This window comes from Mustela lutreola, chromosome 1 (assembly GCF_030435805.1).
Source record: "Mustela lutreola isolate mMusLut2 chromosome 1, mMusLut2.pri, whole genome shotgun sequence".
Classification (NCBI taxonomy): domain Eukaryota; kingdom Metazoa; phylum Chordata; class Mammalia; order Carnivora; family Mustelidae; genus Mustela; species Mustela lutreola.
Window position 1 is genome coordinate 145,239,348 of NC_081290.1, and position 16,135 is coordinate 145,255,482.

At 39.8% G+C, this 16,135-nt stretch overlaps 1 protein-coding gene across 3 annotated transcripts in view; it reads left to right on the top strand.

The window, feature by feature from the left end:
* The window catches only part of NR3C2 (nuclear receptor subfamily 3 group C member 2), a 344,105-nt gene that overhangs the window by 296,758 nt on the left and 31,212 nt on the right, over window positions 1-16,135 (top strand). For all 3 annotated transcript variants that reach the window (XM_059175756.1, XM_059175746.1, XM_059175764.1), the window contains exons 7-8: window positions 5,311-5,441; window positions 11,065-11,222. In XM_059175756.1, coding sequence (XP_059031739.1) covers window positions 5,311-5,441; window positions 11,065-11,222 — 289 coding nt within the window. The remainder of the gene's footprint in view (window positions 1-5,310; window positions 5,442-11,064; window positions 11,223-16,135) is intronic.

A 16,135-nucleotide genomic window follows, 5' to 3' on the forward strand; every position in this document is an offset into this window, starting at 1 on the left:
GGTGTAACTTGGAGCTAAAGCTGTAGTTGGCCCACAGACTGTGGATGTAGATAAATGCCTTAGGGGTGCATATAAGAACACAAACAGGAATGGGAATCAAGAACATAGACTCTAGCAAGGCTGGGGCCAGAAATGGAGCCTCTTGCATAAAGCCATGGCTCTGCAGCGATTTCACTGTCTCCTAACAAGGACAGCACAACTCAACATGCCAGCCAGCCCAGGGACATGGCAGGGAAGCTGAAAGAAATAAGAAACACAAGCCTGTATCACATCAAATGCGGAATCTAAATTTAAACTATACAAGTCTTGCAAAAAGCATTTAAGCTAAGAAATTAGCATAAAAACTGGTCCAGAACAAGTGGAGTGCTTCTACCTCTAACAGTTGTAAATGCTGAGACTTCCTGTAGAGTCCCTTCCATCCTCAGTGCCCTTCAGGGCCCCGGGATTCACCCAAGCCAAAACAGTGTGTGGTAGGTATGCATATGAGCAGCCCCAAAAGTTGAACAAACAAAAGCAAACTCTGAAAGAAACTATGAGATACAATGTTGAAAGTATTAAGAGGTATAACAGATAAAGACATAGTTTAGAGAAAGAAGATATAATAGCCAGAAAATAAAAAGTGCCTTATGGAAAATAACAGAGATGTCTGAGAAGGAACTAAATAGAATATTTCTAGGCACCGAGACATGAAACATATTGTCACTAAAATACTGTAGACATTAAACATATTAGACACAAAAATATGTAGTTAAAAGACAGATCTGAGAAAATCACCTAGACTGCAAAAGGAGGGTTGATGTGGAGGACACAGAAAATCCAATGCACTGCTAATAGGAGTTCAAAAAGGAAAAGTAGCAGGAATGGGACAGGGGTGATACTTGAAGAAACAATGTCTAGGGACATTTCAGAACTGAAGAAATACTTACACCTTCCAATAAAATAGGGCTATTGAGTCCCAAGCAAGAGAAATACTACTCGGCACTCAGGCTCTTCGGAATGAAACTGCAGACATCAAATAAACAGGAAATTTGGGATAAGCTACCAAAAAGAAAATGCAGATTACCTGTAAAAGAATGACAACTAGACTAACAAATTTCCACAAAAGCAGGTCTTAGGGCCCAACTACCGTGGAGTACTAGCTTCAAAGTACGGAGGGCCATTACCTGTCAAGCTGGAAGTCTACAATTTTGTGAAGAATGAAGGTGAAATAAAGAGATTTTGAGACAAATCAAGATGGAAAGACTTAAACTTTCAATGGCTGACCACTATTTAAAGAATTATGAAAAAAAAATTCTTTAACATGTAAAAATACAAAACAACCCTGAAGTATGAGCTAAGGTATAAGAAACCGTGGTAATCAAAGAAACCCATCATTAATGAGACAGATGAGGGCATGTGGGTCTGAGGAGGACTGATTTCAGGAGAGATGTGAAAACAGGTGTAATCTAAATTCTAAAGACCTGTAACAAGGAGAACTGGAAGCAGTCGACCGAAGACAGTTGACTTTGTTTGCTTGTTGCTCATGGAAAAGCTGTTGATTAACTTTTGACTCTTAAGTATACAAATTCACAACTTGATAATTATTTAAAGGATAAAAATAAAAGCGTACATTCTAAATCCAGTACTGTGGCAAAGAGGGGGATTTTTCAAAAGCTGGATCAACCCAGTCAAAGGCAGTAAAGTGGAAAAAGAGAAGGAAAAGAGGAGAGAAAGTTAAAATGCTAGGAGAAAAAATCCAAAACCATCAGTAATCATGGTAAAGGAGAACAGATTAAACTGAGTTGTTAAAATACAGAGACTCAGACTTTTTAAATCCAGTTTTTTGCTGCTTATGTAAGAGACATGTGAAATACAATTATTTGGGACATTTGAAAATAAGGGATTAAAAAAAGCGTAACAGGCAAATTCTAAAGAGAGAGCAGAAGAAGGTTGAAGGAAGGAAGAGAAAAAAGAAGAAACAAAATTATTATTAGACAAAATTTTTAAGGCAAAAAAATACTAGGATTAAAGATGGTGTAACTTAGTGATAGAGGAGGAAAAGCTTACACTAAAATAGGTAAAGATACAAAGAGACAAATCACCAAAGAAGAAACCCAAATGGTCAGAAAACATTTGAAAAATGTTCCGCCTACTGGTGTTAATGGAAATGCAAATAAAAGCACCAATGGGGCTATCCTTTCAACACCTGTCAGCTGGCAACAAATTTGGTGGGGGCGTGGAATAAAAGGAAATTCTTATCTCTTACTGGTTGGAGTGAAAGCAGCAGATGTGCACTGATGTGTGACTCAGCAATTCTGCTTTCATTCTGTATCCTAGATTAATGCCCTAGGATGTTCCTTGGGCATCATTCATAATAGCGATAAAGAGGAAACAGTCCAAGTGACCATCAGTAATGGAATGGATAAGTAAATTGTGATATATTTAAACAATTGAAACTTGCATCAGTGGAAATGAATTAATTTATGGTTACCTGTATTAAAGTGGATACATCTCAGAATTATAACATTGAATAAAAAATAAGTTGCAGAAGGATATGCATGTTGAATTACAAATTTACATAAAACAAAACAGGTAGTGTATGCTGTTTTTATAGACACATACATGTGGCAGTAAAATATATACCTCCGAGAGGAAATGGTAGTCCTCCAAAGTGGGCAGTCCCCTTCTTGAATGAAGATGAATGGGAAGCAGGAGGAAGAGAGAGCAAGGTGTAACTCTGCCATGTTTAATTTTTAAAGATCTGAAATAAATATGACAAAAATATTAGCATTTATTTACATTGTTAGTTCTAGATGGCAGATGTAGAGGCTCCTGCTATTATTCTGTGTGTGTGTGTGTGTTTAAAACACTTACATAATTAAAAATATCTTCCAGATGATGGGAGACAAAAGACATACAATAATAATGCAGAGAAAATGTTCTGTGTTCCATTATGGGTTCTATACAGGTGGCTTTCAGAGTTGAGGTGAAAGGGATTTCTGCCAATGAGGGGAACCCAGGAATGCGTCCTGGGAGACATCCTGCAGGGTTGCTGTCCTGCAGACTTCCGCCTGCTGTCCATCACCCATAGAAATAGATCAGCTATCAGGACCTCTTTCTGTTTCTTTGGCCTTTATCAAGTCCATTCCCTTTTTCACTAAGAGTCTCTTTTTCATTTATTAGATTCTAGTCATCATAAAGCAATAGTTATGAGGACCTCCCAAAAGATTTACTACTTTGAGAAGGAAAATCTTAAAAAATAACTGATTCTTTGTTTACTTCTCATGAAAAGAGACAATGATGACTTCTGTTGTTATATACCGTAGATTTTTTTTTTTTTAATTTTTTATTTTTTATAAACATATATTTTTATCCCCAGGGGTACAGGTCTGTGAATCACCAGGTTTACACACTTCACAGCACTCACCAAATCACATACCCTCCCCAATGTCCATAATCCCACCCCCTTCTCCCAAACCCCCTCCCCCCCGGCAACCCTCAGTTTGTTTTGTGAGATTAAGAGTCACTTATGGTTTGTCTCCCTCCCAATCCCATCTTGTTTCATTAGATTTTTATGGAAGCATTTTGGGCCTGGGTGGCTCAGTCAATGGAGTGTCTGAGTCTTGGTTTTGGCTCAGGTCATGATTTCATGGGTAATGGGATCAAGCTCTGCGTCAGGCTCTGCACCCAGTGGGGGTCTGCTTGAGGATTCTTTCCCTCTGCCCTTCTCCTTACTAGCATGCATGCTCCTCTGTGTACCCTCCTCCCACATAAAAAAAAAAAAAAAAAAAAAAAAAAAAAAAAAAAGCAAGTGGGATTCCTGGGTGGCTCAGTCAGTTAAGTGTCTGCCTGCAGCTCAGGTCATGATCCTGGAGTCCCGTCGGGCTTCCTGCTCAGCAGGGAGTCTGCTTCTCCCTCTACTCCTCCCTGGTTTGTGCTTGCTCTCTCTCTCATTCACTCACTCTCTCAGATAAATAAGTAAAATCTTTTAAAAAGAGAGAAAGGAAGGAAGGAAAGAAAGAAGACTTTTAGACTTGGTGGAGGGACAGGATTGATTGGTTGGTTGTCCAAGTAAAAACATGTATACATTATCCCAAACTCCTGACACTGGGAATGTTGGAGTTCAGAGCCAATAGCCAAGAAAGAATTCTTGAGACAGCTTTGGTACAAAAAGGTGGTTTTATTAAAGCATGAAAACGGGGCGCCTGGGTGGTTCAGTTGTTAAGATCTACCTTCAGATCCCAGAGTCCTGGGAGTGCAGAAAAACCTGCACTGGGGTCATAAGGAGTGGCCGATTATATACTTCCAAGTTGGGAGGGGTTTAGGGATAGTATAAATTTCTAAGGAATTTTGGAAGCAAGGTTTCCAGGACCTTGAGCTGGCTAACTATTAGGAAAAGGTCACTTATTACTGTCTATTATAACCTTAGTCATGAGACTCTTTAGATGTATATCAGTGGGGCATATGCTTGGAGGAGGATTACCAACCTATATTTTGGAGTGGGTAGTGATAAAGGAAGTTTCCAAAGGAATTTTTATATATTAAAGTAGATTAACTGGATCCTGGGTGGGGGGCAGGATAATGTTAAGCTAAGATTACCTTTTGCCCTTAGCAAAGTATTAACATCAAGGCAGCTGAGTTCCTAGAGGAAAGTCACTCTCCCTCTTTTAAGAACTTGTCAATGGGCTATAAGTAGTATGGAAATTTAATTTTTCTTTTGCCTTTGTTTCCCACATTGCTTTTTCTCTTTATCAGAAAGATTCTGTTCAGGATTCTCACATTTCAAAATTTTGTTCAATTTCCTTTTCAAGTGTACTGCTACAAACAGTTAACAGTCATGTTTTATGACTTCTGTAAGGGAGGTCCGCATGGAAATAAGACTGGTCATCACTGTCCCGTGTTCACAGCATCTAGTAGTTTGTCAAAAACAGTAAAGTGCCTGCTCTCTCTAGCTGAAAAGGAACAGAAGCCTGTAGGCTTCACCCCACATCACAGTGGCCCTCTGCTGTCTGGATGATCTCACTATATAACACAACACGACCAGTCATTACTCTTGACATGAAATAATGGCACGCTTTGAAAAAGTTTGGTGTTCATGCTTCTGGCACATTGTTACAGGGCACTAGGAAATGGGGTGGCAGAGTTGGTCTAGAAGCAATTTAGCCATCAGTGGGAAAAGCATCTAACTTGTCTTTGGATATGTATCTGCTCCATGTTGAAGACAGAGGAGAAACTGACTCAGATCTCTGACTAAGCTGCCTTGGGCCACCAGTTTGGGCTTGATACTGAACCGTGTATTTTCAGAATTTTTTTTTTCCATTTCCTTTGCAGAGAAAAGATGCATCAGTCAGCCATGTATGAACTATGCCAGGGGATGCATCAGATCAGCCTACAGTTCGTTCGACTGCAGCTCACATTTGAAGAGTACACCATAATGAAAGTTTTGCTGCTGCTAAGCACAAGTAAGTTGATGTCCACTTGTGCACTTTTTCTATGTCGTCCAATGATCTGACCTATAAGGAGATGAGCCTATTTTCAGTGTCTGGTAGTTGGTATTAAAAAAAAAAAAAAATGAGGAGGTGAGAGAAGGTCTTTGGTCTTTGGTGAACTATGTTACTTGGAGAGTAGAGGCTTTGGGTGAAGTAAGAGCATATTCCTTCATTTCCTCATCCATCCCACCACTAAATATTGACTGACTGTTTTCCGTATAGTAGGATTATACACGGTACAGTTTCTGCCCTCAGCAAGTTTTACTATAAGATAAATCCAAAGATACGTTTAGTATGTTGTGGAAAGGGATCATCCAATAAAGATAGAAGATAAAGAGGGTCACAGTGGCTCAAAAAAGGACGGAGCATATTTAGTTTTGAAGGTCAGAGACGGATTCATAGTGAAGGTGAATCTTGGCAAGCTTTGCAAGGGTTATGAATTGGATATGAGGTCTGAGATGATATTCCTATCAGGGGATGATGTGAGCGAGTACGGAGATTTGGGAAAACATATCCAGGTGTTAGAACTTTATTCTGGGTGAGGTGGTTTACCCACTAATTTTTAAATTTTTTTATTCTCTATTCATTTAATTTTTCAAGGTATATAAGGTGATGTGGGATTGGAGAGGAGTGAGGAATAAGATTGGGATGGAGGTTGGACCACGATATTCAGTGTCTGTTGAAGACACCTGACCTTCATTGTGTGGGCAGAGGAGTGCAGCACCACAGGCTTTTTGCAGTGGGAATACATGACCCAGGCTAACTTCTGTGCCTTTATGAAAATGTACCTGGTAGTAGACTGGATTAAAGAGGAAAAAGAGAGGGCGGTAGAGAGGCAAAGACAGAGAACTTAGCCAGATTGGAAGCACAGAGACTGCTGTGAGGCTATTGAAATAATAGCAGGAATGACAGTGGTAGGTGGCATGATGGATAGGAGCAAAGGCATTCAAGGAACACAGCCGAACGGACGGTGGACTAGAAGGGGAAACAAAACGGTATGAGTCAGAAGTGACCCAGGTTTTGCTCACAGAGAAATGGCTAGGATGGCAGTTGATACCATAAAGGGAATATGTTCATGTTGGGACTTGGAAAAGATTTGGTGGGGGTTTTATAAAATGACTTCTATTTCAAATGGGTTAATTTTCAGATGTATCCTAATGGGTCAAAAGATGGGGAGAATCTGGGTCTAGCACTCAGAAGACAGGTTTGGGTTTTGAGACATAAACATGAAATTGTCCTCATAGAAAATTATCATCCAAGCTAAAATGGTGAGTGGGGCTGCCAAGGCACAGGAAGAAGAGAAACGGTCCAGTCGAGCCACGTGAGAGGAAGATGGCAGGGCTGAAGAGGCAGAGTCGGGACTGTCAGTGAGGCAGAGAAACTAGAAGCCAAGAACTGGTTTCCAAAAGGAGCATGACTAATAGCAGAGCATCCACAGAGAAAGTTGAGAGCACAGAGCGAGGCCTACTAGAGTTGACCATTAGGACTCAGGCAGGTGCCTGATGGCCAGGGACTTGGCAGATTGATGGGAAGCTTTTTTAGGCTTCTGGAACCAGGTATGAAAGTAGAGAAGTTGATGACATAAAGTGCCCGAGAGACAAGATAGAACAGGATTAGCTTTGGCAAGGGTGTTGAGCACTTCTTCCTGGGGCAATGGCACAGGGCACAGACATTTTCACATTGAGGAGAAAGAATCTGAGAAAGTTCACATCAGATGAGAGGAAGACAAGCATGATGGCAGGAGGCAGCATGGAGAAGAAATCTCCAAGCCAAGTGCTGTGGCCACTGAGGAAACTGGGCCATGTTCTGGGTGCCAGGGATGCTAGGGCAAGAGGTATGGACTTCATAGGAGGAGAGATTGTTGACTGACCCCCTGGAAGCAGAGAAGAGAATCCAGCGCATGTGCGGCCCTCCCGTTGTTGCATGAACCAGGGGCGTGGTGCAAGGAGCAGTTTTCAGTAGAGTCATTTAGGAGAAAGTGGCCTCATTCTTCAAGGTAATGAGAATAGGAGGGGTCAAAAGAGATGTTGTTTTTTTTTTTCCCCCAGAGAGGGACTGGGTCTGAGGAGGAGTTAGGCTGAATCAAGTAGTGACAAGAGCAGGAAGAGAAGATGCCATAGCGACTCTGGATAAGCATCTGCTTCCCTGTGTGTAGCAGCTCCCGGCTTCTGAAGGGTTTGCCATACGTCTAATTTAATGCTTAAAAGAACCCTGTGAGTTGATAACCCCTCTCTGAAGCGAACAAAAAGGAGGCACACATGTTGTTTTTGTCTAGTATCCTCTGTGCATGAGAACTCAAAAGCCTTGGCTTTGGACTTCACGTCCAGTGTTGTTCCTGAGCTCTCCAGAGCGGGGAGCCAGGGGCAGAAAGGCAGGCCGCTGGCACGTGACCGCAGTGGGAAGCCGGGAGCGGCACGTGACCACAGCAGGGGGTGTGGAAGGCTTAGCAGGCGGGACCTAGACCCCCAGGGGGCTGACCCACAGCCCCAGCCGAGAGGTGGGACCAGCACCTCACAGCTGTGTTTTGTTTGGCCCGCACAGGTATTTTAGGTTGCTCTTGGCTTTTTGTCTCATTTTATTTTCATTGAATTCGATTGCCCAAGGCAGGGCATGTTCTCTCCCCTTTGCCGCAGGCCCTACCATTCCTCACTGATTACACTCTGCCAATCTCCTGTAGGGTCCTGTGCGGCGCAGCCCGTCATCCGCAGGGCCCAGGGTCCAGGGTCCGGAGAACTGGGCTCTTTTCCCCTACTCTGCTCACCTTCCAGGTTTCTGACCACCCCGATTTAGCCTTTTTGGAATATAACTTTGGAAACAGAATCTTTAAATTCAGCGACAGTGATTCTGTTCCTGTTTCCAAGCCATGTCATTAACCGTTACTGACTTGAAAAATGTTGCAAGTATAGATCTAGATGTAGATAGATCAGATGGGTGATAGAATTTAAATGAAAAAATGCATGTGATACTACTCCGTCTTAATTGGTGGCTTATCCTTTAAGACCATTTAATCAGTCAGCCTATAATCAATCCTGATATCATTTTGAAGCTACCCAAATTAATTTATTAGCTTCCAAATAGCTCAGTACTTTGAATTCTGATTTTTATAGATGCAGGAAAAGCAAAATAAGAAGGCAGGAAAATATAAGTAAAGAATTGTATGAGTCATAGAGCTGCAGGCTTTTAGTAAGTTTATTTTGCTAACCTGTGATAGAATGTGTTAGAATTTTTCTTCTTTAGGTGATTAAGTTGCACACCTGATGTCCAGTATATCAAGAAAGTTTTAAGCAATAACATTGAGAGAATCTTGTGTTCTTAATGCTTATGGAGAAAAACAGACGAACTTCTACCCCAGTTGTTTGGATGGTTTCCAGCAGCCCTGCTGCATTTAATAAGTAAATTCAGAAAATCTGGGCAAACCTCCAAAATTTGAGGTTTTGCTTAAGTTCTCTTTATTTGTGGGTTTGTTTCAACTTCTAAAAAATCTGGCTGGGAAATTGGTACAATATATTTGAGTTATAACAATATATAAGTAATATTTGACACAAATCATTTGTAATCTTGAGAATTTCTAATACAGAACTATCCATAAGGAGGTCTTTGCTTAATCTTAGCAGATACACCAAAGAGTAGTGAAATGTAGTAGTGAAATTTAATCACTCCATTCTAATTTCAGGTAATTTGTTAATGTATGGGATGATCTCCATAAACATTAATGTTGAAAAGCAAAAGGTTTACTCCATATTTTATAGATTAAAAAAATAATTGTTAACCTGTGTATGGGCACTATTTGCAAAGTATTTGCAAACTTGCCATTTCTTTCAGAAAGTTTTAAGTTAACATTAAAATTTTGGTAGAAAGTAGATCTATAGTTCTACTGTTAACATCCTGATTATTACCACCCTTCATATGTTTTATACTTTTAAAGCAAGACTTTATTTTTAAAGAAAACAAACTATTTGTTATATAATGGGTGGCATTTAACTTTTAATGTGAATGTCAAATATTTGAAACCACAGCTAATATTGTGGCAGCCTCCGGAGATGCATGCAATTACTATTAGGGGTTTCTTTTTCCCCCAGAAAAGCAGATTTAGGTAAACCACAAATCAAAAGCCTCAACAATTAAATTCAAGGAGACTATTAACATAAGATGTGAATGTAACTTGTAAGATAATTTTTGTACAGGACAACAGGGTTTAATTTGGAAACAGCAGTATTCCCAGCTTCCAGGGCTCTCATAATAGTCAAAAATGTACTTAGCTATTCTAAAGGTCTGATGACCTGAGTAAATTATTATTTATCCAAGTTATGACATATTAACAAATATGCTATATAATTAAGAAGTGAAAGCAAAAGCAGTTTCAAACTCAGAACATTAATTTCACAAGATGAATTTTCTTTAAGTCTCCATCTCCTAAAAATAAAGTTCTTAAGTGATTTTATTTTTCAAAGTTAAAGCATACACATAACTATTTATTCGCTATGGTGGAAAAAAAGCAAACATGTAGGTAGATTTTCAGAGGGAATACTTTACACTCTGCCTTGCACCTCCTTCTAGAACATTCTCAGCACAGGAGCACCTTTCCTCCATAAGGGCTTTCACATGTATCCTGGGACAAAGCATCTCCTTTCAGCAGGACGCAGAGACATTTGATATGCTTCCAAACCCTGAATCCCAAAATATTGTTTCTAAATGGGATTTTTTAATTTAAAATTAAAAGCCAGCCGCTACATAAAAGAAAACATGATCCTTAATGTTTTACTTGTTCAAAGAAAAAGGAGAACGTGGTTTATCCTCTGAAAGTTACAGATTTTGCTTTACATGCAGAGCCACTGTGGTGTTACTCTTTTGCACACACAAACCAATGCACAGACCCACAGCCTGTTTGCCTGGGAGACCACATGACAGGGCCCCACTGGTCATGTGATCCTGGGGCAAAGAAGAAGCAAAGTGTTTCCCAGCATGCCTGTCCTCCCCCACCCTATAGACAGCTAGTCTCCCCAAGTGTCTTTGATATTTGAATTTGGATTTAGAGATGTTGCTTTCTAATTCTAGACCCAGCTTAGAATGTCTGTGACTCTTCCAGTTGTCCTGGAAAATCAAAGTATATTTTCCTACCTCTGAAGTATTGGCAAGTTAGGATCCATAAAACACTTAGATGACAGGCCACAAGGCAACGTAGCATTGTGGTTAAGAAGCAGGCTTTGGAAATAGACCTAGGTTTCTACCCCTTCTCTGCCCTTAATTTATTGTGTCCTTGGGCAGAATTAAACCTCCAGTCTTCAGTTTTGTTATCTATAAAATGAGAGTAATGATTATGTCATAAAACTGAGGTCAAGCCCACGTTAATATATGCAAGATATATATTAACATACACCCAATAAATAGCAGTTATTATTCTTTGTACATAGAGGTGAACCAGAATTTATCAGTAGATAACTGCCATATTTGTTCATAAATGCAATTAGTTGCAATTCAGTATCAATCTGAAAGTGTGAGCCTAAAAACCTCAAAATATTCTAGGTTATTTAACTGCTACAATGTGAATGCTGTTTTCCATCCTGGGGATTTACATGTCTGTATTCCCTACACACAGTTCCAAAGGATGGCCTCAAAAGCCAGGCCGCATTTGAAGAAATGAGGACAAATTACATCAAAGAACTGAGGAAGATGGTAACTAAGTGTCCCAACAATTCTGGGCAGAGCTGGCAAAGGTTCTACCAACTGACCAAGCTTCTGGACTCCATGCATGACGTAAGTAGAGCCTCTTGGTACCTGTTAAATGAGGGATCAACCATCACACCCTGTTGACCCCACAGAACTAGAGAGGTGAGGAAGCGTTCTCAGGGCTTTGGGAAGAATAGGGATAAATGATTCAGTGGGAGGCAGCAAGTGCTGAGAATTGATTAAGAAGGAAATTTTCTTTAGATCACGTTTGAAACAAACCCACGTAAAGTAAAGGGTGTGGCTGTCTTCCATTCTGAGCAAAATGAGAGTGGTATGGACCATCATGGCAAAACCTCTGTGTCCCGGGCCAGGGAAGGCCCTCAGATTTGCTACAGGTATCAGATCAAGTTTCACATTTCTGCTTACAATTTAGGAAATGTTTGGTTAATGAAAATATTTGCTTTAACATTGCGTAAATAGTGTCCATCTTTGACAACTGTTAATCTAATAACCCAGTCTTTCCAAAACATTATTAGTGGTCTAGGGCCAACTTGGATCATCTCAGTCTTTGCCAAATTTTGAATCCTATATTCATTCTTCACAGGAGTCACCTTTCTTGTCTTATGTAAATAGAGAAAGTAAATTCTGAGCTTGTTTCTAAATGAATCAATTATAGATGTAGCCGAGGTGTTAGCAGTTTCTACAAAATATCGATTTGGATAACTTGCTTTGTTATGTCATTTGAAATATGCTTCTTGTTTCACTTTGCGAGCAGTTTTATGTAGCTCTAGCTCAAAGAAAAAGTTGTATGCAGTCATGCTGATTTCATTTTTTATGTTTGTGAGGCTTTCGTACTTTCTTTTGAAAAATGTATTGCCCAAGTTCAGCCCATATGATTTGTATAAGAAATCCTCTTTCAGATATTTCTCTGTTGTTCAGAAAAGTATTGCAAGGCTCCATGGCTAGCTAGTATTAGACTAGTATTTGTATTTAAATCATGAGTCATCCTTTAAGATTTTGTTTATGCCAATGGAATGTGTGGTTTGATAGATAAGGAATGTGACTTGCCAGTGTTTTACACTGAACTGTTTTTACTTTCTCCCAACTTTCTGTGTGGTATTAAGTCAAATTCTCACAAAGTGAATTCAGTGATCATTTGGCTAATTATCAGTGGCCTAAAGAGCATGGTTTAATGGAAAATCGTAGGACTAAGAGATGATGGCAGATGCATCTTTAGAGTGATCACAACTCTGCCTTCCACAACTCACACAGAGAACAAACGAAACTAGAGCCTGGAAAATAGGTCACCTGTATGACAATAGGTAACATATTTGCTTTCTCCAGTGAGATTTATGGAAAGCCTTTTATGGTGGACTCAGAATGGGTTCTTAGGTTCTTTCTTGATGAATTCTCTTATTTGTTCAAATGTATGGACAGGCTCAAGTGCAAAATCAGAATTAGTATGTGATTGTCATCACTGCAACATACGATAATAGATGATAAACTTAAAGGCAGTTCGCATATAATGAAACTGACAACGGAAGTTAAAACTGGTTTTTCCACAACCTCTCAGAATCTTTGTGCTGTGAACAGAGTTGCACTAAAGAAACACTCAAGAGTCCACACCTGTGGTCCATGTGTCAGACTGTCCTCACCCTGCTGGTTTTTTAGAGCCATGCTTGGCACAAGATTGGAACTCAATGAATCCTTGACCCAAAGGGCTAGATCATAAATGATAATATTCTACAAAATTCCCCAAGGTAAATCAGTGTCTTCCTAGTATTTTTTTTTTTTGTCAAGGCATAATTGATAACACAATAAACTGAACATTATTACAGCATACATTTGGGAAGTTTTTCACACACTGGAGAAACTATCATCACCATCAAGATAATAGACATATTTATGGCCCCCCAAATTTCTTTGCCCCCTTTTTTTTAACCTTTCCTGCTACCTCCTGCTCCCCAGCTGCTTTCTGGCAATACAGATTTGTTTTTTCATTGTTGTTGCTGTTTTCAGAAATTTTTTTTTATTATATTAGTTACCATACAGTACTTCATTAGTTTTTTTATGTAGATTTATTAATATATTCAAAGCATCTCATATACATGGAATCATGTGGTATGTAGGTTTTTTGGTCTAACTTTCTTCACTTAGCATAATTATCTTGAGATTCATCACAAACTCATCAATGCATTGGACAGTAGCATGTATCACATTGTATCACATTCATCAACGTGTGTATCACTAGTTCATCTCTGCCCTTTGCTGAGTAGCATCTCACCAAATGGATATCCCACAGTTTGATAGTCCAGCGATGTGTTAATGGACATTTGGGTGATTTCCAGGTTAGGGACTGATACAGATAAAGCTGCCCTAAAATTTGTATACAAATCTTCATATGGACATTGCTTTCTTTTCCTTGGGTGAATAGCTAGCTAGCAGTGGAAAGCCTGGGTCACATGGTAGGAGTATTTTCCTTCTTTATAAGACTGCCAAACTCTTTAGCCAAAGTGGTTGTCCAGTTGTACCTTCCGTTAAGAAGTGTGTATGCACTCAAAGTGATTCACATCCTTGCTAGCAGTTGGTATGGCTAGTCTTGCTAGTTTTAACCATTCTAATAGCCATGTGCTAGTATCTCACTGTGGTTTTTATTTGCATCTCCCTAATGATCAAGGATCTTTTTGTGTGCTTATTTGCCATCCTTATGTCATCATCTATAAAGTATCTATTCAACTCTTTCACTCATTCTGAAAATTTGGATCATCTGGTTGTTGAATTTTAAAAGTTCTTTAGATATTCTAGATATAGATCCTCTATCAGATTTATGACTTGCAAATATTTCCTCCCAGTCTGTGGCTTATCTTCATTTTCTTAACAATGTCTTTTGAAGAGCAGTAGTTTCCAATTTTTTATAAAGCCCAATTGATTGTTTCTTTTATGATTCCTGTTTTTAGTGCTATAACCAAGAAATCTTTGCCCAAGCCAATGTCACAAAGCTTTTTTCCTATTTTCTTCTAGAGATCACTATCCTTCGTTGACTGATATGGAGTAACTTGAAAACCATTTTTTTTTAATATTTTGATTTTTGAGAGCATTTTTGGCTTTTCCTTGTGGAAGGGTAAATCCAATCCACCTTACTCCACCATGGCTGGAAGGAGAACATTCTTTGGGGAATCACTGTAGTCATTTTAATTCTGAAACCCTTGTTTTAAATTATCAAAAATGTTTGCACTTAGAAGTAGCCTAACAGAAGCATCTTGAATGCTCTATTTATATTCCTATTCCAGACAGAACATTGAAAAATGCATTGTAAGTCTAGAGGGACCTTTCTAACATTCACGCTTACTCAGACTTGAGACTGCCTACAGCTTTTTCATTAGAGTAAATTAGTGAATCAACATTTGTGGAATTTTCTTCCAGGGAACAAAGAGCTAACAATGACTGGCTCTGTACTCGAGCCTAATTTTGGTCACCTTGTGGAAAAAGAGCATTTGTGCCTAAGGTTCACACGAATATGAACCCTATGAGTCAGATCAAAGCTCTGCTTCAATAGCATGCATAGAATGCCACCCCTCAGGACACATGTCCAAAGATCTCAGTTCATGTGGATTTCTCCCACATGGTGCACACATGTTGTTGGCAGAACAGTGCCAAGGTGTGTGAACAGAACATTCTCTGAAAAAATAGGTTGGCCAGTTAAGTATTTGAATCGGTCAGCAGCTTTAATGAATCATAATCCCCCTGAACATCAATCTTTCCCCAGAGAATGTTTCAAAGAAAGCAGCTGTGGTCAGGCTGCTATGAATAGATGTATTTTAATATTGTAAATGTTTCAGTGTTACATGCAAGGTGTATAGATTTCTTATTCTTCTAAAGAAAATTGATAATTAATGGTCGCTTTCTAGCTATTGCTAAGACAGGCAACTAATTTTCCACATGTAAGAAGCACATTTCTTTTTTTTTTTAAGAGTTTATTTATTTATTTATTTGAGATAGAACAGGAGTGAGCAAGAATGACAGTGAGCATGAGTCAGAGGAGGGAAAGAGAGAGAGGGAGAAACAGACTCCCCACTGAGCAGGGAGCCCAACACGGAGCTCCATCCTGAGACCCTGGAATCATGACCTCAGCCGAAGGCAGATGTTCAACCGACTGAGCCACCCAGGCACCCCAAGAAGCACATTTCTAATGAAGTTATTGGTAACTTCTGTTCATAGAGATCAAGAACTGTGTTGTGATCATTGTGTAGAACTGTTAGTAAATGTTAAATGATGATATTAATGGTACTTTTTAGAAGCAAAAATTGCCCTTTTTGTATTAATTAGTTTCAAGATCATACTATTGTAATCATCTTTATACACACGAGCAAAAATGTGCCTCATGCATAGCCCTATTGACAAGGCTACAAAGGATACAAAATAAATGCATGACACCAACCCAACCCTCAAATAGCTTATATTTTAGACAGGTGGCTGGAGAAACAGTGCACAACAGAAGGGAATCGGGTGCCAAAACTGGCCACCAGAGCAGTAGAACCTTTGAGAGTCCACGGGTCTCCTTCTTTCATGAGCCAGTGAGCACCCCCTCACCCCACCATGTTCTAGGACCAATGGTGCAAGTGTGAATGGAATGTCCTTCAGAATCCCACTTGTCTAATGCAAGAAGATGTTCGTCTCACAAAGCAGGTGCTTTAATGTCTGAAAGTACAAGGCAGTCAGTGTACGAAGGAGAACAAACCCAAAGCCTGGCGTCCAGGGGCTTGCAGTCAGCCCAGGGGCCCCAGACAGCACTGTACAGGCAGTGTGCTTGGGACTTCTGAGGAGGTGAGCATGCCATGAGTCGTGGGCCCACTGATGTTTATTCTGAGTTGATAGAAAGCCTGGTTGAAAAGGCATAGGAGCCAGCTGTGCCGGGTAGGGGTCCTGGAAGGCTTCCAGAAGGGATTCAGAGACTCTTTCATAGAAGAAGAGATGAGACAGATGCCCAGAGAGTGACTTTA